The sequence below is a fragment of the Gopherus flavomarginatus genome, chromosome 2, assembly GCF_025201925.1.
Source record: "Gopherus flavomarginatus isolate rGopFla2 chromosome 2, rGopFla2.mat.asm, whole genome shotgun sequence".
NCBI lineage: Eukaryota > Metazoa > Chordata > Testudines > Testudinidae > Gopherus > Gopherus flavomarginatus.
This window is the reverse complement of record NC_066618.1, coordinates 116,624,007-116,648,562: the sequence shown is the minus strand read 5'-3', so window position 1 is coordinate 116,648,562 and position 24,556 is coordinate 116,624,007. Positions and strand designations below refer to the sequence as shown.

At 42.4% G+C, this 24,556-nt stretch overlaps 1 protein-coding gene across 6 annotated transcripts in view; it reads left to right on the top strand.

Annotated features, from left to right (window-relative positions):
- The window catches only part of PLEKHG4B (pleckstrin homology and RhoGEF domain containing G4B), a 222,456-nt gene that overhangs the window by 163,307 nt on the left and 34,593 nt on the right, over window positions 1-24,556 (top strand). For all 6 annotated transcript variants that reach the window (XR_007772354.1, XM_050938129.1, XM_050938126.1 and 3 more), the window contains 8 exons: window positions 2,246-2,332; window positions 3,417-3,533; window positions 4,525-4,623; window positions 5,668-5,810; window positions 8,833-8,971; window positions 10,455-10,577; window positions 11,833-11,997; window positions 17,315-18,228. Coding sequence is in view for 5 of the 6 variants with exons in the window: in XM_050938129.1 (XP_050794086.1) it covers window positions 2,246-2,332; window positions 3,417-3,533; window positions 4,525-4,623; window positions 5,668-5,810; window positions 8,833-8,971; window positions 10,455-10,577; window positions 11,833-11,997; window positions 17,315-18,228 (1,787 nt within the window). In the remaining variant the exon portion in view is untranslated. The remainder of the gene's footprint in view (window positions 1-2,245; window positions 2,333-3,416; window positions 3,534-4,524; window positions 4,624-5,667; window positions 5,811-8,832; window positions 8,972-10,454; window positions 10,578-11,832; window positions 11,998-17,314; window positions 18,229-24,556) is intronic.

Sequence of the window (24,556 nt, the reverse complement as noted above, 5' to 3'; positions counted from 1 at the left end):
CCGATGTGCTTCAAATATAAATGTGGCTACCTGAGCATGTGCCATAAACTTACATTGGACTCTGCATTACAGCATGCTTTGCAGCTGCTATGATTAAAGACTTAATACATCATCAGCAGAAAGGGCTCAGAGGAGGGATTGGCGGTTTTGTTGTTATCATTCTTGTCATTCTATTTATAACATCAGTTCCCTCTTTTTAACTTACAAAATCAAAGCTATACTGTCTTAGCCTTCAGCTCACTCTTATTTCCTCCTCAGCCCAGCACTGGTTGTGGCTGTGGTCATGCAGGCAGGAGAGGGACTACTTGCCTAGGACCCCTCACGATGAGCCTTTAGAGGGGGTGCAAAGGAGCCCTGGCACCATGCACAGGGAGGTGTAAGCTGCTCCAGGAAAAGGGGACAAGTCATTTACTTTTCCCCCAGAGCAAAGGGGGAACGGAGGAGGAATTGTTCTCAGTGTTTCTCTGTCTCAGGGCAGCTGCATATTGCCTCTGATTCCAGGCAGACTGTAAAATTATAATCATACCCCAAGTGAAATCAGAGTTAACTCTGCCACTCAGCCTTTATTGTCCCAATGCTCAGTCTTTGCATTAGAGCACGTCCAATGTGTATGGCTAAGCCATATTTTCTGAAGTATCCTTTAAACACAGAGATGGAAAACGAGAAGGAATATTAGATAAAGATAACAGAAAATTAGAACACAGAATATTAAAAACGAAAAAAGCCAGTAACTCCAATAGTACATTGTCTCATAGCAACAGAAATAATAAGTCTTTTTTGCAAGCTGTGGAGTAACAGTGGATACGATGACGCAGAAGCACTCCAATCAAGATTTAGGGCTAAAATATGAAGAGTTGCTTTCTACTTCTAAATGAAGCACCAAATGACCTAAAATTCACTGGCAAGAATGATGGATGGTAGGCAGGCAGCAAACTCGTGCTCTGCCTCCTGAAACCTCCGTTTGAAAGAATTGGGTTTATTTAGTTTGGAAAAGAGAAGACTGAGAGGGGACATGATAGCAGTTTTCAGGTATCGAAAAGGGTGTCATCAGGAGGAGGGAGAAAACTTGTTCACCTTAGCCTCTAATGATAGAACAAGAAGCAATGGGCTTAAACTGCAGCAAGGGAGGTTTAGGTTGGACATTAGGAAAAAGTTCCTAACTGTCTGGGTAGTTAAACACTGGAATAAATTGCCTAGGAAGGTTGTGGAATCTCCATCTCTGGAGATATTTAAGAATAGGTTAGATAAATGTCTATTAGGGATGGTCTAGACAGTATTTGGTCCTGCCATGAGGGCAGGGGACTGGACTCGATGACTTCTTGAGGTCCCTTGCAGTCCTAGAGTCTATGAATCTATAAGAGCTGCAGAATAAGGAAGGCATAATAGTGATATAATACCTACTTAGGGCTCTACACCATATTTATCTCCAGCACTGGGATGAATTAGGCCCTGATCCTGCACCCAGTGAAAGCAGAGGAAACACTGATTGACTTCATTAGAGGCTGGATAAATCCCTAAATGCATAACTGATGGATTAAAAAAAAATACACATGCAATGTCTTTTGAGACCTAATTCCCTCTCCAACAGCCACTTTTATAAGAGAGAAAACACCCTCAAAGCAATACTGCATGAAGCAAGAAATATGAATGTCATCCTTTTATTAATTAAAGTATTTAAACTTCAGTTACCGTTTGAAACGTATAGTTTACAGCATGATGATGGAGTCTCATGTTGATGTCAACCTATGAGGATTCAGCAAACACTACAGGTGAACACATATATGTGAGGTCACACCAATGTGAGAACCACAAACACACTTCTATATGTGCGATAGACAAGATTGACAATGATCATTGCAAGTTATTGCAGCCTTGTTTTGTGCTGTTCGCATTTTTCAAATAAGGCTCTTTAATGCTTTATGGGAAAAACACAGTGTAAAGCAAGGACACATACAGCATAAGTGAGTCATTAAGAAAACATCATTGCATTTGTCGCATAATCCAAGTTAATTTTATTGAAGAATAAAACAATGTGCTCCTGCAACAAAAAGAACAGAATTTGACCCCATAACTACATTTATTATTGGGAAAATACATTATTTAAAAATAACGATATAAGGCTATCTTGTCTTATGATGATCATGTTAACCAATCAAGCTGAATTTTGAAAAACGGCAAAAAGGAAAAAAGATTGGGAGGTTCATAGTAAAGCATTTCTCTAAATTCATTTTGCTTTGCTTTCCAGAGTGCAGTTCCTCACTCCATTCACAGTGTCCTGATATTGACTGAGAAGGAATCTGCATTTAGACCTGACAAAGATACTGCAATTCAGGTAACATTAAGAAGAATGTGCAAGATATTTTGTAAAGTTAAATTTTGTTATGAAAAGTTACTTTCCAAAATGTGACTTCATGACATTTTATTTTATTTAGAAGAAATTGATTATTTTTTTGGTGTTTTTAAGGCTATTACTCACTGAATAATACATTGTACTTTGAGTAGCTCCAATTCAGTAGCACCTTACTGTGTGAGTAGTGCCACTGAAATCTATATCTATCTATAACATGCTTCTCAATGCAGATCTTATTTTAGGTACTTATGTGGCTGCCATTACCATGTATCTGAGCACATCACAGTCATTAATGTATTTATCCTCACAACAGCCCTGCCGTGTAAGGAATTTGCCCTTTGGGTAGACTTACTGCATAAACCAGTTTGCTGAATTGTATTTTTGTGTGAATTGTGTTCTTTACAATAACATAATGACTTACTGCTGCTATTTTTGTATTTACTATGCAAGAATTTTATAATTAAAATATTTTTAAAAATACAAAATTGATGTTTGAAATGAATATAAAGGGAGCTGAAGTTAGAGCAAAAATGAATTTATTATTTAAATCAGTCAGAACAGAAGCTTGTTCTCCTGAACTTTGTATGTAGAGTTAAAATATACAATTTTCTCTCAATAAAACTTGATAACCAAAGAATTTTAACGTCTTTTTTTTTTCTTTGTATGTAATATTCTCTTGGCACAGATGGTTGTTAGAGACAGATGTCACTTGAGATTTTTTCCCCTTCAATCTTATATATATTTTAACAAATATATAATAGTAACAGAAAATATTTTCTACAAATAAAATGTTGTAATTTGGGCCAGATCCTCGGCTGGTGCAGATTTGCATAGCTCCATTGACTTCCTTCCAGAAGACAGAGTATTATTACACATGAAGAAAATCTGAGGCCTAGTTCTTGACTTCCTTAGATCTACACTCATTTATACCCACTTGAGGATCTGGTCCTCTGTCTCAAGAGATTCTGTAAAAGATTTTGACAACTGGCACTATATAAGTTTTTTTTTCCCCAGTGGTTTGATTTATGGCATTAATATAGCTCCATTCACAATTTTTCTTTAACAGTATGAAGTCCTCACATCACTGAAGGCTTTGCAAAAGCACATTGACTGTACCCAGTTGACAGCAGAATTTGATGGAACCTTTCTGTATAACCACCATGACTGGATGCGTTTCCGAAAGGTAAGATAGTGCTTGCAGCTCCCATTACTTGTTCTCCTCTGGTTTTATTTTCCCTTTTAGAATGTTCTTGATGGAATTTAGTAACTTTTATTCCTCATAAAAATGAGAAACAAATAGTGCCAGCTAGTCTTGTACATTGCATGTAGGTGGTGTTGAAACATCCCCACACAGCTGTGCCGCTGTGCTCTGTTAATCCCTCGCTAGGTCGGCCTTGGCCTCTGTTCTGCTGTGTCATGGTTGCAGGATTCAGACAGATTTCCACTCTGGATTATGTTAGATTTGCAAAACTCACTTTCTAACACATATCTGAATTCCTAGGGACAGATCCTCAACTGGTGTCAATCAGCTTAGCTATATTAAAGTCAATAACTGGCCCTGATGTTTTCTTCATGTGCAGTACTTTGTCCTCTGGCACTGAAGTCAATGGAGCTATGCCAGTTTATGCCAGCTGAAGGTCTGGCATCTATGGAGACTGTATATAACCACACATTCCAAATACTGACTTGGAAAACAATGATCGTATTTAAGGCTATGCCTATTCTGATGTTAAAAAAAAACCTGTCTAAGGTCTAAACGCAGTTTTTATGCTTATTTAACTATTTCAGTTAAGGGAGTAATTTTTTTTTACTGAAATAGATCTGTATAATCCTTGATGTGAATGTAGTTATTCTGGTATAAAAGTGTCTTTTATCTGTGTAGCTTATTCCCCTTGTTAGTTTGGCTTATTCCCTTTATTCCAATTCCCATACAGGAATAGTTATACTGGTATAACTGCATCCACACTAGGGGGGTTGTACCACTTAACTATACTGGTGTCAAACTGATACAGTTAAAGCAGTACAAAACTACGTGTAGACAAGCCCTTACTGTAATTAACATACAAATAACTCTTTCTGACCATCTAAGACACTTTAAGTTTAAGAAGCCAAAGCTATTTCCTGAGACTGACTTTTTGAGTGTTTTTATCTGTCATCGTGTTTTATCGCTGCAGAAACTGGAACCCTTTATTACAAACTGCAAAGAGGCCATTGTCTTTCTACAGAACTCAGTTTGTTCGCTGAACTCCAACAGAACCCTAAGTACAGTGCAGGTAAGTATTAGCTGATGTCACAAATCCTATGTCTTGAATTCAAAAAATTGGAAGCCTGAGGTAGCTCAGTAATATATTATGGGGGTGTTATTAGAGAGAAGCTGAGGAAGAGACATATGGATCCTGTCTGCATCAGGTTTAGAGTAGCATTCAGTTATGAGGTCAGAATAGGGTGTCAAGGTTTAGATCTGAAAGTACCGATGTCCCATGAGCTGTTCTCACAAAATTTGAAACCAAGATTGTAGACATCTTGCAAGATGAGCCCTTCTCATAAGGTTTCTGCCATACCTGAAAAACAAACCCTAGAAAATAGACCCTTTTGGTTTATTTTCAAGGCAACACAAAATTATAGGGATGAGTTCAGGTATAGTCATTCAAATTTTGCATACCTTTAATTTTAAAGGAGTTTGGATTCAGTTTTGGCCGTCTCTAATTATTGGTTTTTTAATAATTTTCTGTTAAAGGTGCCAGTTTGCTAGCCCTGGAAACTGAATTTCTCTGTCTACAAAAGACGCACAGCTTAGTCAGTGATGATACAGGCTTCCCCACACTGCCTTGCCAGAGTGCCTGAATCAACCTGAGGGACCAAGTGTAGTGAATCATAGAATCATAGACTATTAGGGTTGGAAGGGACCTCAGGAGGTCATCTAGTCCAACCCCCTGCTCCAAGCAGGACCAATCCCCAGATTTTTACCCCAGTTCCCTTAATGGCCCCCCCAGGGATTGAACTCACAACCCTGGGTTTAGTAGGCCAATGCTCAAACCCCTGAGCTATCCCTCCCTCCCCCAGGGAGAGAGCAGTTCGGTCTCCATAATGTTTTGGCCAAAAATTATTGCTAAAACTGGTTCAGCTCCACCAGTAGAAGCAACTGGGAAATGTAGAGCAAAAATTACAAGTGGGAACCAGGCATTAACAGGGTTCTGTTATTTCTCTGACCAGTGTGCACATGGATTTGTTTTATAAAAGCCATGCTAGCCAAGCTGTGGTACCAACACTACCTAAGTTTCTAGTACAATGAGATTAATTGTGTTTCTTCTGTATAGGAGGTCAGGGACTTAATCGATAAACACAAGACAATGATGAAACTTGTTTTGGAAGATGCCTTGCTGGTAACATTAAGGCTGGAGGGTGGAACAATTCTTGCAAGACTCAGGAAAGAGGAATTCTGCAATACAGAAGACTACCGGTAGGTGCTTGCTTTGCAATAAATGCTGCATCAGAGACCCATGTTAATCAGAGAAAGGAAAAGGGAGAGAAAGGGCTTGTCTACATGGTGCTGCAGTTCAGTGTCTGTGTATGTGTGTGTGGGAGAATGAATTGTAGAGAGCACAACATATTAGATTAAACTGCCCCATGTAGACCCTGCTGGTGTGAACTAGAAGGCACCTAGTTGGCAGTGATGCAGTCCTGTAGGAGCACTGTAACAGTCTCTGGCCCATCATATGAATCTGGGCTCGGCTATCCTGTTCCCATCCAGGTGCTCCCAGTTGGGCCAGTTTAGTGCACTGGGCAGCATTTGGTGTTATAAAAGGTCAGTGAGGAGCCAGAGCAGACTGAGTCAGTCAGACAAGAGGGATAGGAGATGGGAGCCACCAGAGAGAGAAGGTGGTTCCTGGAAGAGCAACCAGAGGGATTTGTGGCTGGCATCCCTTAGCCAGAGCTAAGGGGCAGGAAAGGGCTGATGGCAGGAGGAGCAGCAGCAGCAGAGGGTGATGCCTGCTGGCTCTAAACCAGAGAGCCAGAGCCAAGGGCTTGAAGGAAGGGGGAACAGCAGAGCAACTTACTCCCTGATGTCTCCTGGCCAGAGAGCTGGGCCCCAGACAAGACTTGAGGACACTCCCAGCGGAGATGGTGTGGGAGTTCCTGCTGCAAAGAGCAGGGTTGTGCCCCAGAAGGAAGGGCTGGGGTGGATGGTCTGACAGAGGATGATTGACTCAGGATATGTCTACACAGTGACTAGACACCTGTAGCTGGCCTTGCCAGTCAGCTTGGCCTCACAGGGCTCAGGCTGCGGGGCTATTACATTGCTGTGTAGACGTCTGGGCTCAGGCTGAAGCTGGGGCTCTAGCACTCTGGGGAGTGGCCAGGTCCCAGAGCTCTGGCTCTAGCCCAAGCCTGGAAGTCCACTCAGCAGTGAAACAGCTTCACAGGCTTAGCCCCTCAAGCCTGAGTCAGCTGGCATGGACCAGTCGCAGGTTTTTCTTTGCTGTGTAGACATACCCAAAGAGTCCAGGTGTGGTGGAAGACACTAGGATGGTGAGAACCAAGCTGGGTTTTAAAGGCTACATGCAGTGGGGGATTTGGACTATGTTTTGGGACTACTGGTTATGGACTTTTGCACTATGCGTTTGTTAATAAATTATGACGGACTGGAGCAGTGGCTCTTAACTTTTCCAGGCTACTGTTCCCCTTTCAGAAGTCTGATTTGTCTGGTTTGTCTGCCCCAAGTTTCACCTTACTTAAAAACTACTTGCTTACAAAATCAGACATAAAAATATGAGTGTCACAGCACACTAGTACTGAAAAATTGCGTACTGTCTCATTTTTGCCATATAATTATAAAATTAATTGATTGGAATATAAATATTGTACTTACGTTTCAGTGTGATACTGGAACCTGTTTTTCTCTTGTGAGCCTTGTCTGAAACCCGAGCCCTGCTGCCCAGGGCTGAAGCATGTAACAGCTTCACAGGGCCCACTGTGGCCACCCCTAATGCCAGCTCTTCACTTGTGACCCTAAACCTGTCCTACAACCCCCTTTGGGGTTGCAACCCCCAGGCTGAGAAACATTGATCTAGATGAGTTGAGTACCCCCTGGAAGGCCTCTGCATACGCCCGGGGGTACGTGTACCCCGGTTGAGAACCATTGGACTTGAGGTTATACTTGTATTGAGTTACTGGGAAGCAATGAGGAAAACTGAGACAAGGAGCCACTTGCAGGTCTTTCCCAAGAAAATGAGGGTGTGCCTGAGAGGAGACCACTCATTTACAACGATGTTAATGCAAACTAAGGTACTTTTTAGTTCATCCCAGCAGAGTCTGCATGGGACCGTTAGAGTGCAGCATGTTAGAGCACTCTACATTTCACACCCTTGTAGACCAGAATGTGGCACTGTTGTAGTCAAGCCCAAAGAGAGAGGAAATGTAACAAGGGGAAGACGTGTGTAACGCCTTAACAGATTTCATGTTCCCTACTAAGGAGAATAGCAAATATAGATGTTTTGTGCCAGATACTGCCCTCATTTATACATGGTTCCCAGTGGACGAAATGGGATTTACATACAAATCGCCTACTGTATATATCATTTGTCTCTAAGAAGTGATTGACCTAAGGCAAAACAGAGTAACAAACATTAAATTTTTCAAAAATTTCAAAAAAGCAAATTTTAAATCTCTCCATCTGAAAAAGTGCTTGTTAATTTAGTTGAAAATTTCAGAGAAACGTTTCATATTCTGGGAGTTACCTTCAGATTTTCAGAACATGAAGTCAAGATACCTGTTTTTGGCAGAGGTTTGAGGCTGGCTGAAACTCAGTCTTATAATGGAAGACTGGTTGCAGACTTGGGCCCTCTCTAATTCAACTATTTAATACCTCATGCAGGTGAGGTGGCGAGAGGGTTGGTGAGCAAACACATACATGGTGAGTCAGAAGTTAAAAGAGGCAGGAATTATGCCAATCTGATCAGATTAGGTCATTAGCGTGCAGAGAATTCTATAACTGTAATAAGGTCTTGCTCCTGCAAAGCACTTGCCTAACTTTAAGCACATGAATAATCTTGCAGACTTGAAGCTTTGCTGAATCAAGGCTTTATATACAGCTCTGGGTTAGTGCAGCCTGGCTGGCTGAAACAACTCCATTTATATACAACAGCCAAGATTTTAAAAAATGACTAGTGATTTTTGAATGCCTTAGAAAGTCGTCTGAGCTACACACGCTTGAGCACCCAGCAGCTGAGATACCTCAAATCACTGGTCACTTTTGAAAATCTTGGCTGCCATGTATCTGGTTCTGAGTAGGATATATTTTTCTTTGACAAGTTGAACAAGCAAACACACAGCTAATACGTTCTGTAGGTGTTGGCTTGTTGGCCCAAACCTCCTTTGCTTTGCTGATTAACAAATTTGATTGTCGTCTTCTGAAATATAGAGTGGACTTTTCTGGCATTGTGTTTGCACTGGACATTTATGTGTTGTTTTTCCCCTCATAGAGATGCCATGGAAGCTATAACAAGATTGTACAATCAAGTAGATGAGGAGGTCCATAGGCTGGTTCTCACATCGAATAAGTGTCTGCAACAACTGGAGAATCTCCAGGAAATAAGAAAATTTGAAGAACATTGTGACCAGGTCAGTACTATTTTTGAGATTTAATGTATACCAGCTATAGGGCTAACCTTCCATCATGGGGCCAAATTAATCTGTGAATATAAGCTATATATTGGGTTGGCCATATAAGTGTGTATGCAGTGCAAATAATGTCACAGTTCGGGGTAACTGCACCTGTATTCCTTTGTGGTCTAACAAGGACATCCACTCTAGGCTCCAGGCTCCTCAGCTGTCACCTCTCCTGGGCAGAAATGTCTCTCTCTCCCTTTTCACCCAGGGTTTTCAGGCTTCACAGTCCCTACCTACACTGTGAGTTCCGTGGCAAGTCAGACTGCCTAAGTAAGCATGCTGTGCTTTCTCCTAAGAGGTTATGAACAGTTGTAATTGTCCACAGTTGCAAGTTACCACACAGCCCTTTATAAGCAAGCACAGTTATTCTTAAGGTGAAAGCATTACACAGAAAACACATTAAAGACAATAAAAGAATGTACATGCCTGCGCATAAGCCAGAGATCCTCCCCTACTCCAACTAGGGCTCTGGTAGGATTCAGTCCTTCAAACTCCAGTATGTGGGTTTTCTGTAGTCACAAGATCATAACAGCTTTTGCTCAGAACAAGAACCCATATGCATAGATTAGCCTTTCCTTTCTACAGCCTGGGTTTATGATCTGCAGAGAACTTGAATAGGTAATCAGCTAAGGAGTGGTTCTCTCCTCAAGACATAGATTCAAAAGGTTGTGTCTGGAGGTGGGAATTTGCATTCCACTCCTCCGAGGTATCTCCTGGGAAATCCACTTCACTTTGTTGGTCCAGAAAGTTTTTTTGTCTGGCACTTTAAAGCTAATAGCACTTCTCAGTTTTTACATTGGCCATGTCTCCCCACTAGAATAGTTATGTACAATCCCATAATAATACATAAACTTTGCATTTCTAATACATTGGACTGTAAAGCTATTTAAATTTAATTCAGTAAGGTCTCCCAAAGATATTGCAGGAAATTGCCATATCTGTCACAAGGGTAACTTTCCAAGTCAGTGAAACATCTGTAATAAATCCTGAGTACAGAAAATGTAAATATTTTAATAAATGTTTTTTAAAATTAGCACAGACCTTTTGGCTCTTGGTATTCAGTGAGCTATCCTAATTATATTTTTATTCATTAATCACTAATGATCTTGCCCTACAGTCTCTACAGTCAAATTTCTCACTGAGTTCAATGGGAGTTTTGCTTGTGTAAGGAGTACAAGGGGAGGCCTAACATATGATGCAAAATAACATATGTTTGACTAAAGTGTCTGTTACTAAATGCAGTACATAAAATGGCTTTCTAGATAAATTGTATATATGGAGAGAGATTTTTTCGTAGTTTTGAAATACAGAATTTAAAAGATTTATTTGGTATATGTTAACAGGAGTTTAATTTGCATTAATAAAGTTGCTTAATTTCTGTGTTAGATATTATTTACTCATTAATTTTAAAAAACAAATCTTGTATCCTCTATAGATAAAACTCTGGTTTGAAAATGAAAGGGAACGATATCTTGGTCCTTTAGATCAAGAGCTGCTTTCTCTGGAAAGTGTGAAGAAGCAGCAAGAAGAATTCAGAGTTTTCAGTGACAAAGTGATGGTGAGTATTGTACCAAGGACCACTTGTTTTTGCTTTTGTTATTTTAGTTGCATCTGCAATAGCCTAATAGAAAATTAACTGGGGAAATACAAACAAAGCTGTAATAGATTAAGAATGTTAATTTCACTGATTATTGGTAATATAACAACACTAACTCTGTGGCTCTGGGAAAGTTACTGCCTCTTTAACTGAATTTTTTTTTTATATCCAAGAGGAAAACAAGTAATACATGGAGAGGGAGAGCTATGCATGTGCAAGAGGGACTGCACAGATTCTCAGTACTGCAAAGCATAATTGAGGAATTTAGGAGAGAATTTTTAATTAATCTGTGGCCAGAAACAACAAAAATCATAAATGACATTAATAACTCAGTGCCCATATAGTACTGGGAATAGAACTCTGTAGTTTGTGTTCCAGAAGTAAAAGGACCTGATCCAGTACTCATTGAAGTAAATGGAAAGGCTCCTTTCAGCTGCAGTGGGCTTTGGGTCAGGTCCACACACACCTACCACTTGTGCTAAAGAAGAGTGGCTGCTTTCTGTGGTAGAATGTTTACTCTTAAACATTTTTGGAGACCAACCACAGTGTCATGTGCAGGTCTGCCATCACAGAACATCCATGAGGAGCAGCATACACAGGCACACCAACCAATAAACGGTAAACGAAGCCAGAAAAAAATGGGAAGTTAGATACATACATGCCCTCATGTGTCTGACAAAGTGGGTATTCACCCACGAAAGCTTATGCTCCAATACATCTGTTAGTCTTAAAGGTGCCACAGGACTCTCTGATGCCCTCCTAGAGCTTAGTAAAGAGAAAAGTTCGTCTTGTAACTATTTCATATAAAGAAATTGCATCAAGAAGGGTACAGGAGAGCTGTTACTTGTGAAACAAAAGTTCTCACAATGATATTAAGTGCAATATAACCGTGACTCCTCTAAACATGTAGTAATAATTCTTTTCAAATGTTCAAGCTTAATTGACTGTAGTTTTTGCTCCATCATATCATTATTTTCTTTCTTTGTGCTTCCCAAAATTAATTTAGATTTATAAAAAGCTCAACAGTAATTTTATCTTAGCAGAACACTATCAAAAAGGAAAAAAAGCACCAAAAGGATCAGCAAGAGTGATCATTCACTTTTGACCTTTTGGTCACTTTGCAATTGGCCTATAACAAATGACCATGCCAAACAAGAATTCAGACAGCAGAGGAAGCAATGTGCTAATGTAGTATGTTTCATTTTGTACTCAACAGCAATATTGTGAGAAAGGGCTGCAGCTGATACAAAAGAACTGCTCACTGAACTTGGAAGAAAAAGTTCAGACCTTCAAGAGTTATTTGAGTAATGTCAGCACTCAGACAGAGAAAAGGAAGAGTGAGCTGGAGAAGCTGATCCACTTGTGTGAGTTTTACGAGACGGTAAGAGAAACATTTCAGGTTCAGTACAGATTTACAGTAGTTTAAATATTTGTGCAACAATATTCCGTAAAATGTGTTTTGTATGAGCCTCTTCTTCTGCACTCCAAGGTACTGGAGGTGCTAGTGAGTTTCTCAGGCTGCTGGGAGGTATCGATGCGCTTTCCCATGCACTGTACCTGATAGCAAGATTTCTTTGACAAATCGGTAGTGACACTTTTTTCTTCTTCTTCTTCTAGTGCATTTTTTTTAGCCATGTCCTAGCTAAAGAATAGTTTGTCCACGAGATTTCCAAATAGGCCTGTTTGAAGGACTCTTGTGAGGTGTAGCCCACAGGATCAAATTTGAGGCATGTCAAAATGGCATGTCAGAATCTGGCAAACATCCAAAGGACGTTGATGACTCTTCAAAGTTCACCAGAGCACTGATGAACTTCAAAAGTTTTCTGAAGTAATTTGTAGTTTGGCAGCTTAAAATGACATGCTCTGTCGCACCCACTAACACCTCCACAATAACATTATTAGGAGCAGGGATTCCCTCCTGCAGACCTCCCAGGACAACAGTATCTAAAGCCAGCACAAGTTAGTGTCAGCACATCAAGCCAGAGCTGTATTGGTCATTCAAGTGCCTGAGCAAAGGTGTGTTGGCATTTGGTATTCCTCAGAGTACCTCAGCTGTCCAAATAAACAACTGAGAATGGCAATTCCTCCCTCCCCCGCTCCTCCCAATCTGGATGTCTGGTATCAGTGGGTAGCTATGTTAGTCTGTAACAGGCATCCATATAAACAACAAGGAGTCCAGTGGCACCTTAAAGACTAACAGATTTATTTGGGCATAAGCTTTTGTGGGTAAAAAACCTGAAGAAGTGAGAAGTTTTTTTACCCACAAAAGCTTATGCCCAAATAAATCTGTTAGTCTTTAAGGCGCCACCAGACTCCTTGTTGTTTATCTGGATGTCTGTTATTTTCCTGCTTTGCATTAAGTGTGGGTGTATATATTGGAATAATGGCCGGACAGAGAGATCAGCGTAATTCAGAAACACCCACAAGCACCAGAAGGGTCAAAAGAACAGGCAGAGTTTAGGCAGGAAATTACATGTGTAGCTGCAACCCATGAGTGCAGTTCGGCGGGAGTTATTGCCCCACCTAAACTGCAAGCCTCAGGCAGGCACAGAATCCCCCTCCCCGATGCGCAGCCCCATTGGCCTGATTGGAGCTGCTCCCTTCCCCCAGATATAGAAGTCAGACTAGGCCTATGCTGCAGCAACAGAACAGAAGCTAAGCTGGCTGTTCCCTGCCCAGAGTCTCAGTGAATCTAATGCCCTGTGCACTGCACATGCAATCACAAGACTGGCAATTAGGAGCTTTTTTTTTTTTTTTTTAAGTATTATAAAATTATAAACCCAGCCAGAAACAGTAGTACCAGAGTGAGACAGGTTTTCCTGTACGGACCACAGCCTGGATCTCTTCTTTCTCTTGTGAATGTGTAGGCAAAACCTTTTTAAATCTGCCCTATACACAGATAGTCATATACTGCTCTTCATCCAAGAACTTACATACCCGACTGGCCAGAATTTTTCTCTGCACAATTATGAAGCCCCAAATGACATAATAAGCACCTTTACCCTTTTAAATAATTGTTTCTGTGCTTCTGTAATATAAAGGGAATCAAATGAAAAATGTATAAACCTAAGCTTTTTCACAGGCATGCTATGTATAAAACCACAGAGTAATTCATCCTTACTACAGCAAAGCTACACATGAAAGCACTTATTATTTATTTATTTAATATTTGTATAACTGTAACACCCAGAGACATCAATCAGGATCAGTGCCCCAGTGTTCTAGGCACTGTACTAATGCAAGATCTCTGCCCAATGGAGTTTAGAGTTCAAGAAGATTGTAATCTCCACTGGAAAAATAATTATACAAGCACCAGGTAAATCAGTTTCAAAATAGTTAATCTGTTGATAGGCAACCTCAAAAGGGTCAGAATTCAGTCTGGGCCACCATCCAAAAATTTGGCTGCTTATCTGAAGTGTCCAAACTATGGAGGACCCTCACTCAATCCTGGTCTTATCTTCTCAGAGCAAAGATACTCACCTCTGGTTTCTTTGAAGGCCTGCCAGTTGTTTCTTCCAGTTTCTTCAAAGGGGAGGACCACCGCCTCCCCAAATTCAGGATTGTCTTTGAGGATGTAATCAGGCCTAGTCCCATACCTTTAGAAGGGAGCAGTACAGAACCGCACTCACATCTTTGCAAGTAGTTTTTGGGGAACCCCCAAAAATCAGGCCCTAGGAAAATGACAGCTACTTGGGTCCTGATTCTCCTCTCAGATCTGGTCTACATTGTGGGGGTGGGGGCTGTCAATGTAAGATACACAACTTCAGCTATGGGAATAGCCGCAGCTCCCCCATCAACTCCGCTTCTGCCATTCTCCCTGGTGGAGTTGTGGAGTCGACGGGAGCACGTTCGGGGATCGATGTATCACATCTAGACGAGATGCGATAGATCGATTGCTACTCACCAATCTGGCAGGTAGTCTGGACGTACCCTCACTTACATCTTTTACATTGGTGCAGTTCTGCTGACTTCGCTAGAGATGCTCTTGATTAACATCAGTGTACCCAAATGGAGAATTGGGTCCTAAGGCTTTTGGTTTCTTCCCCCTCCTTCTGATTCTGAAAGTTCTAGTGAGTAGGTAGCACAGAATATCAGTGCAGATTAAATTAAACAAGGCTCGTTTCTGTTGGATTTCAATGCTGGCATTGAAAACCTTTTCACTGTAGCTTCTAAACTGTAGAAAAATTGCTTCATTGAGATTAAGTATAAACACCCCTTTTATGTCATGGGAACTCTTTGGCTCTTAGGAACAACCTAAAAGATAATATTTTGTCTTGGGAAAATTGTCTGGTTTAGAATTTTAAAAAATAAGTTGGTTAACAACTGCCAGTAGTACAACAGTACTTTTTAACTTGTGGGTCATTAATTTAGTAATATAGGCCCTAATCCAGCAAAGCACTTACGCACATACTTTAACGCATGGGTAGAGCCATTGATTTCAGTTAAACTACTCGTGCTGAAAGGTACCTGCACTTAAGTGTTTTACTGGATCAGGACTGACACTGTGTGTACAAGAGGCTGCAGGGTCGAATCCTGTAGAACAAAATTTCTTGACAAGAAAAAGTAGTCTTGAGATGAGATACAAGATTGGCAGTTAGGTATTCTGGGTTTGATTCTCAGCTACATCACAGAGTTTCCTGTGTGACCTGGGGTAATTCACCAAACCTCATGACATGTGAATAATATTTCCCTACTTCATGGGTGTTGAGCCTTAATTCACTAAGGGCACACAGCAATTTAAGCCTAGGTTTAGTGAGACTCGAGTCACCTGACCTGTGTCAGGGAACCCTATGTTAAGGATTTTCAGATCTGTGTTTGAACCTAGGGTTCTAGTGTACACATTGCAGTGCACAGACCCTAGTCAAAGTAACCCTGTTCCAGAGTGGCTAGTGCCCCCCACCATAGTGTTGATACTCTAGCCCAGTGGTTCTCAACCAGGGGTACCCAGAGGTCTTCCAGGGGTACATCAACTCATCTAGATATTTGCCTCGTTTTACAACAGGCTACATAAAAAGTGCTAGTGAAGTCAGTACAAACTAAAATTTCATACAGACAGTGACTTGTTTATACTGCTCTATATACTATACACTGAAATGTAAGTACAATATTTATATTTCATTTGATTTATAATTCTATGATAAAAATGAGAAAGTAAACAGTTTTTCAGAACTAGTGTGCTGTGACACTTTTGTATTTTTATGTCTGATTGTGTAAGCAAGTCGTTTTTAAGTGAGGTGAAACTTGCGAGTACCCAAGACAAATCAGACTCCTGAAAGGGGAGCAGTAGTTTGGAAAGAGAGCCACTGACCTAGCCCTACAAATGTGTTGCACTGTGGGAAAACTCTACTGCCCACCCTGTTTTCTAACTGGTGGTGGTGCTGTTAATGGCACTCAGGTGCCCAGAAGCAGCACAAATATATAAACTGCACAATTCGCTCCTTTGGTGGCTGTCTCAGTAGAATGACGGCAGTTTGTGAGAGCTTTATACTGAGCTACCTTCCAATCAGAGAATTGGGCTCTCCAGCACCGGGCATGTGCACCTGTTTTGAGGATAATTAGCACATCAGTCTCCAAGGCTGTCTGACTATTACAGTGAAACTTTGCACTTCTTCATTTTTAAAGTGGGATGTTCAGCAACAGTATTTTTGTTTGTTTGGGTTTTTGTTAGTTTTGTCTGTTTAGAAGTTTGACATAAAATGAAAGTATCAGTGAAAAAACACACACACACCCTAGCCTGGCTGCTGCTGGCTGCAGAGTGGTAAAGTGCATCCCCAGGGCTCGGGGTGCAGTGTATTCCAGCACCCCCTGGGCAGGATCCCTTATCCCTGCCCCCACCACACCTCAGGGGGTAGGGATAAGGGATCCCCAAGAGGCTGTGGGGAAGTTTGGGACTGACTCACACTTGCCCCCCTGACAGTGCATGCTGCCTGGGCACCTCTGCAACACACTGCCCTAGGAAGGACAAGGGGGCCCAGGAGCAAGGGCCAGAGAGTGGAGCAGGATCAAACGGCTGCCCTGCAGGGCGGTGGAGCAGCTGAGGTGTTGGGATCATCCCTTCCCTGGCTGTGCTGGGCCAGGAGCTCTACCACTCCCAGCAGGGCAGCTGCTTAGCCCCAGCTCCATTCTCTAGCCATTCCTCCTTTTCTGCCCCCCCCCCCCCCCCGCCCCTCTCTGGGACTGCACCACAGCTTGCCAGCATAGAGAGGACTAAGGAAGTTGTCTCAAAGAACTTTGGGATACATCCAGAGAACTTTTGGGACCTGAGTCCAGCCAGAGCCACATGCACACAGGAAAGCAATAGGCTTGGACTCTTAAGTCCCAGCTTAACACGGGCTTGGACCCTCCAATCCTGGTTTCAAGCCCTAGGTTAACACAACTGGTGAGTGGACGCAAAGGAGGTTAGGCTTGATCCCAGGCTCAAGCCCGGGCTTACATTGCTGTGTAGAACATACCATAAGAAGAAAAATTCATCTCTGGGTAAAGGGACAGCACAACACCTATTCAGCACTTATATCATGTTAAGATCTATTATGAGCACTTAAATGGGACTTAAACATTGCACAGGCCTTTTGCTGGTCCTCTGGCACAAGGTTGACTTTCACCCTGATATTTGTAAATTGCTTTGAGATTCTAAAGCAGAAGGTGTTATATGAATACACAGTCTTATTATTTAACTGTACTTTTCATTTTTAATCCAGGCACATAGGTGGATGTTACACTGCAATGAGTATCTTGAACATCTTACTGTGGAGAACAAATACTCTCAATCAGTGATTCAGAGTCTGCAGAGCTACCAGCAAGAAGCTACAAAAGTTTCTGCAGAAAACTTTCAAAAAGTGAATGAGATAGTATGGGGTCTAGCTAGCAAAAAGGAACTAAAACAATGGAATATTTTATGGCTAAAATGTCAGCAAACAAGGCACCATTTAGAAGAGGTCCTTTCTGAAGCTCTCAAAGGTTCCAACAAAGAAACTTCTCGCAAAGTCCCCCAGAAAGCGGATGTGAAAGTTAACTGTGAATTTGATACTGAAGGTGCTAGACCACCAAGTCAGTCCCTTTCTCGACTCTCTTCTAGCACTGATAACGACATTTGGGATAATAATACTAAGCCATTGCATAAACCTCAGCATATGAGCCTGCCATCTGGAGTACCACCTTTTTTAGATCATGAGAACTCCAATCAAAATATGGATGTGTATGTGCAGCTTAATGCCTCTCCACCACAGACATTTACTCCTCTCTTGGGTGGGCGTCAAAGGGCTAGCCCAATCTCAGAAGATATGGACAATGTTTCCACCTCAGGATCAGCCTCCTGCTATTCTGAACCCGTCCAGTCACCAACTACCCGCCACAGAAAACATCCACTAAAGAAAATCATGAAGAAAACGCAAAGCTTTGAGTTTACTCAGCTTGAGAGCAGCCACAGCGAATTGCACCGTCACGGATACACTGGAGTTTACATCAAGGGATTGGAGGTGGCCAGCAATGTTGCTGCTGAGAAAAAATACATGCAGCGCTTGAATATTAAAAGCCCTTTGATTAGTAGAAACCGAAGTTTATCTTCCCCATCAAGGATCCATCATACAGAAGAAGAAAAAAAGCGAGCAGGAAGGTGAGAAATGGCCACAACACAATCCATTTTGTTGAGTGAGGAACAAATAAAGTACTGAATATTCTAAACGCTTTCTGAAAAACAGTTTAAAAGAGACATTAAATTCAACATGCCAAATACAAAATAAGTTGTTCATTTTAAAGGGACACTGTCAAGTCATTTTAGGCCCAACACTTAGATTTGGTGGGGCTGGGGGAGACGGTTTTTGATAGTTTATACATCTTAATAGACAAAATCCTTAGACTTTTTATTGAGGCCCTCTGAAATCAAGTAAGAGTTTAGTGGAAACTGAGTAAGGACTTCAAGATTTAAGCTCCAATCCTGCAAAGACTTGCACACATGCTTAACTTTTATGAATCTGTAATCTCAGATTTTGGAGAATTGCTGGAGAATTGCTAATATAGTACCCATTTTTAAGAAAGGGGAAAAAAGCGATCTAGGAAACTAACGGCCTGTTAGTTTGACCTCCAATTGTATGCAAGGTCTTAGAACAAGTTTTGAAAGAGAGAGTAATTAAGGACATAGAGGTAAACAGTAATTAGGATAAGATACAACATGGTTTTACAAAAGGTAGATTGTGCTAGACCAATCTGATCTTTTTCTTTGAGAAGATAACTGATTTTTTAGACAAAGGAAATGCATTTCAGTAAGGCATTCGATACGGTTCCGCATGGGAAGTTATTAGTTAAATTGGAAAAGATAGGATTTATATGAGATTTGAAAGATGGATAAGGAACTGATTAAAGGAGAGACTACAACAGGTCAGACTGAAAGATGAACTGTCAGGCTGGAGAGAGGTTACTAGTGGTGTTCCTCAGGGATCAGTCTTGGGATCCATTTATTTAACATTTTTTATTAATGACCTTGGCACAAAAGGTGAGAGAGAGTGCTAATAAAATTTGCAGATGACCCAAATTTGAGAGGTATTGCCAATATGGAGGAGGACTGGAATATCATACAAGAAGATCTGGATGACCTTGAAAACTGGAGTAATACAAATGGAATGAAATTTAATAGTGCAAAATGCAAGTTCACGCACTTAGGGACTAACAACAAGCATTTTTACTATAAGCTGGGGACATATCTATTGGAAGCAATAGAGGAGGAGAAAGACCTGGGTATATTGATTGAGCACAGGTTGACTATGAGCCACCAATGTACTGCAGCCATGAAAAAAGCTAATGCAGTCGAGGGATGCATCAGGTGAGGTATTTCCAGTGGAGACAGGGATGTGTTAGTACAGTTATACAAACCACTTGTGAGATCTCATCTGGAATACTGTGTACAACTCTGGTCTCCCATATTTAAGCAAGGTGAACTCAAACTGGAACAGGTGCAGAGAAGGGCTACTAGGATGATCAGAGGAATGGAGAAACTACCTTATGAGAGGAGACTCAAAGAGTTTGGCTTGTTTAGCCTAACCAAGCAAAGGCTGAGGGGAGCTATGTTTTCTCTCTATAAATACCTGGGAGGGAGGGGAGTTATTCAAGTGCCAATATGGACACAAGAACAAATGGATATAAACTGGCCATCAACAAGTTTAGGTTCAAAATTAGATGAAAGTTTCTAACCATCAAAGGAGTGAAGTTCTGGAACAGCCTCCCAAGGAGAGCAGTGGGGTCAAAAAACCTAACTGGCTTCAAGACTGAGCTTGACAAGCTTATGGAGGGGATGGTCTAATGAAACTCTCTGCAATGGTATGTAGCAAATCTGCGACTGCTGGTAGCAAAAATCCCCAATGGCCAGTGATGGGACACTAGATGGGGAGGGCTCTTGAGTTACTACAGAGAATTTTTTACCAGGTGTCTGGCTGGTGGGTCTTGCCAACATACTCAGGGTACAACTGATTGCCATAGTTGGGGTGGGGAAGGAATTTTCCCCTGCTCAGATTGGCAGATCCCTGGGGAGGAGGTAGGGTTGCCTTCCATGGTGGCATTGGGCGCAGGTCACTTGCAGGCTTAAACTAGTGTAAATGGTGGATTCTCTCTAACTTGAAGTCTTCAGATCATGATTTGAGAACTCTAGTAAAAGCCAGAGGCTGCCGGTCCCTCCCCTCCATCTCCCCTCCCCTGGAGTCCAGCTGCTGCGTGTGCAGCACTCTGGGGGTCGGGGCTGCGCGCTCCTGTAGGGCAGTGTTTGGCTCTGCGGGGAGGCGGAAATGCTCCCCGCTCAACCGGAGCTCTGCTGCCACGTGCACAGTGCTCTGAGGGGCAGGGCTGTGTGCTCCCGCAAGGCAGTGTATCTGGCTCTGCGTGGAGCCTCATGGTAAGGGGTCCAGGGCTGGAGGGGTTGATAAGGGGTGGGAGCAGTCAGGGGACAAGGAGCAGGGTGGGTGGGATGGGGGGGTGGGATCCCAGGGGGTGTAGTTAGGGGCAGGGGGTCTCTGGAGGGGGCAGTCAGGGGGAAGAGGGTGGGTAGGGGTCAGGGCAGTCAGGGGACTGGGAGCAAGGAGGGTACTGGGGGAGGCAGGTAGGGTAGGGGGGTGTCTGGAGGGGGTGGTCACAGAGAAAGGAGCAAGGGGATTCTATGAGTCGGGAGTCCTGGGGGTCTGTCTGGGGGCAGTGGTGTGGATAAGGGTCAGGGCAGTTGGGACAGGTAGGGGGTATGGTCCAGTCAGGGGACAAGGAACAGGGAGGCTTAGATAAGGGGTGGTGTTCTGGGGGGCAGGGGTCCCAGGAGGGGGTAGTTAGGGGACAAGAAGTAGGGGGGTTGGGAATTCTAGGGGGGCAGTCACCCAGCCCTCTGCCCTGACCCTCGATCCACCACACACAGACACCCCACTCTACCCTCTGCCCTGAGCCCCGCACCTCCGCACACACCCAGGCCCGACCTGAGCCCTGTACCTCCCTCATACACACCCAGCCCTCTGCTTGACTCCTTCATTTCCCCCCTACACCCCTACGCTTGACTCTGGCGCCCCCCCACATACCCAGCCCCCAGCCCTGACTTCAGCCCTCTGCCCTGACTCTTGCACCCCCCCTCACATATCCCCAGCCCTCCCACACCCCATGCACGCACCACATCCCCACCCGGAGCACCAAACAGGAGCTCCTTCACCGCTCTCCACATTCCCACCGGCACTCCTCACATCAAAGGGTCGCTGCCCAGGTAAGTGCCCCACACCTGAACCTCCTGCCCCAACCCTGAGCCCCCCCTCTCATTTTAGCTCTTGGCCCAACCCTTCACCCCCAGCCCTGTGCTCAGTGCACTCCCACCCTCAGCTCAGTGCAGAGAGAGGAAAAGAATGGCCAGAACCAGGGAGAAGGTAGGTACCCAGTGTATATGGGGAGGGCCGGGACCCCAGACTGACAGCGGGCTGAGCGGGTCCGGCAGCCGGGATCCCGACTGGCAGGAGCTGGCAGATGGAACCCCTGAGCAGCAGTGGGCTGAGCCACTCAGTCCGTTGCCAGTCTGGGGTCCCGGCCGCTGGCCCCACACAACCTGCTGCTGGTCTGGGGTTCTGGCTGCCAGACCCTTGCCAGCCGGGGTCCCAGCCACAGGCCCCACTGCCAACCTAGGTGAACAGAACCCCAGACCAGCGGCAGGCTGAGCGGGCTGGCGGCCTAAGATCAACATTTTAATTTCATTTTAAATGAAGCTTCTTAAACATTTTGAAAACCTTGTTTATTTTACAATACAACACTAGTTTAGTTATATAATATATAGACTTGTAGAGCGAGACCTTCAGAAAAACATTAAAATGTATTACCAGCATGCGAAACCTTAAATTAGAGTGAATAAATGAAGACTTGGCATACCGCTTCTGAAAGGTTTCCGACCCCTGAACTAGATGATCATGGTTAGGGGCCTACCAAATTCACGGTCTATTTAGGTCAATTTCATAGTCATAGGATTCTTAAAATCGTAAATTTCATGATTTCAACTGTTTAAATCTGAAATTTCATGGTATTGTAATTGTAGGGGTCCTGACCCAAAAAGGAACTGGGTGGGGGGTGGTCTGCAAGGTTATTGTAGAGAGGGTTGCGGTACTGCTACCCGTACTTCTGCGCTGCTGCTGACAGCAGCGGTGCCTTCAAAGCTGGGCAGCTGGAGAGAGGTGGCTGGGAGCCCAGCTCTGAAGGCAGAGCCACTGCCTGCAGCAGTGCAGAAGTAAGGATGGCATAGTATGGTATTGTCACCCTTACTTTTGCGCTGCTTCTGGCAGAGCGCCACTTTCAGAGCTGGGCGCTCGGCCAACAAGTGCTGCTCTCCAGCCATCTGTCACCACTTTCCAGCCACCTCACTCTGAAGGCAGAACAGAAGTAAGGGTGGCAATACTGTGGCTCCCCTAAAATAACCTTGTGACCCCCCTGCAACTCCCTTTTGGGTCAGAACCCCCAATTTGAGAAACGCTGGTCTCCCCTGTTAAATCTGTACAGTATAGGGTTAAAGCACACAAAAGACCAGATTTCACAATGGGAGACCAGATTTCAAGGTCTGTGATGTGTTTTTCATGGCCGTGAATTTGGTAGGGCCCTAACCATGATGGTCTCTTCTGACCTTAAAGTCTATGAATCTAACTTTACTCACTGTGAGCAGTCCCACTGAAAATCAGTAAGACTATTCAGACGGCATAATGTTGAACACGTGTGTAAATCTGTTCAGGATTGAGGCCTTAGCCTAGTATGAAAAGAAATGTTTCCTTATTTTTTCAATGTTTTTTAAATGTTTCCCTCCAGTTTTGGAAAACCAACTCCGCTGTGCTGTTACTTAACAGCCAGAAATTGAAACTAACCAAAAGTTTCATTTTCCAAGCTGAGTGAAGTGCATATAGTAATCACTGTGTGATTACTATAAAAGTGAATTAGATTTTTTTTAAATTTCTGTTTTAATAATCTGACTAACAATGGTAAAGAACGGCTTTAAAGATATTATTTTTATCTTGACAGTGTTCCATAAGGAAATGACCATTAAAATAATTTGTTTTTCTTTAAGATAAAGTATATTTGTAGTAGAGTTGGTGACAGAATATTAAGGAAATACAGATAAACATAATGTACAAATGCAGAGGAAATTTAAACACTGTCGTCAGCTCCAATTTGAATTTGAAGTTCTGCTTAAGTTTTACTATTTTTTTTCTGTCAAACTTACTTTTGGTGTCTCTCTCTCTCTCTTGCACTTGATTAAGATCCTCCCTCCCTCCCTCCCCGGGATTTTGTATTTTAACAGCATAAAGTTATCCCAGTTAGTGCCAAAAAAAAAATGGTTAAAAGGAAGACCAAAGTTTGACTGCTCTAAAGAAGAAAACTGAAATCAAAATCTATTATCAAATCTACCTATATTTTAATCATCTTGTACAAACAAACAAACAAAAAAAAACCTGACTTTGTCTGTGTGCCTGAACAGAGTTCAGGATTTGTTTGTTTTTAAAAAGTCAAGCTGTTTATATTTGTGGTCTAGTAATTGAAGGCCAGATTCTGATTCCCTTACACACACTGAGTAACACCATACTCTGCAAGCAATCTCATTGAAGCCAGTGGGATTACTCATGGAGTAAGGTGATATTCAATTTGAGTAAGAATATCAGAATGTGCCCCATAGTGGTTCATAATCATACATTTTGTTTATAGTATCTGTGTATTATAGCTTTCAGGGGCTGCACTTCAGCACGCCATCCTTATTCAGCACAAAACTTAAGCGGGTGGTTAAATCTCATTGACTTAATGATCTGGAAGTTAAGCACATGCTTAATTGTGTTGCTGAAAAGTAATGTTACCATCAATTTGTGCAACAGAGGAAGAATGGGCATCCTGTGTGATCTTTCTTGCATAGAAATTGGTGTTTTTAAAAGTCTGTTCAGTTTCCATTTTTTTAATCTGTAAAAGCTACTTTTAAACGGGTCAAAACAAGCTGTCCAAACTGAATTATGTACTTTCCTCCTTTAAAACATATGTATGTTGACTTTTAGTAGTTACGAAAAAATATCCAATACAGTCAAAGTAGTTTGTGGTTTTATTTGACTTAACTTCTTTTTTATGAAATTAGTAAACTTTGGAATGGCTCCACTTTTCCATAATATTAGGAGTCTTTATTCTTGGACTATGGAGGATATATTCCTCCAATGCAAATTTGTTCAGGTTAACAGCATCTTTTTCCCCATTTAAGCCCCAATCCTGCAGACACTTAAATCCATGCAAATGTGGGTACTTGTCTTCAGACATAATTCTGTAATTTGATTATCTAATTATTCTGGACCAAGTCATGGCACCACAGACTTTTATAGTATTTCACCAGGCTCAATGGTTTAATGGGAGTTTACAAAAACTGCACCCAATCCTGCAAACAAATGTGAAAAAGGTTAGTCCAGTAGAACCTCTGCAGTCAGTGC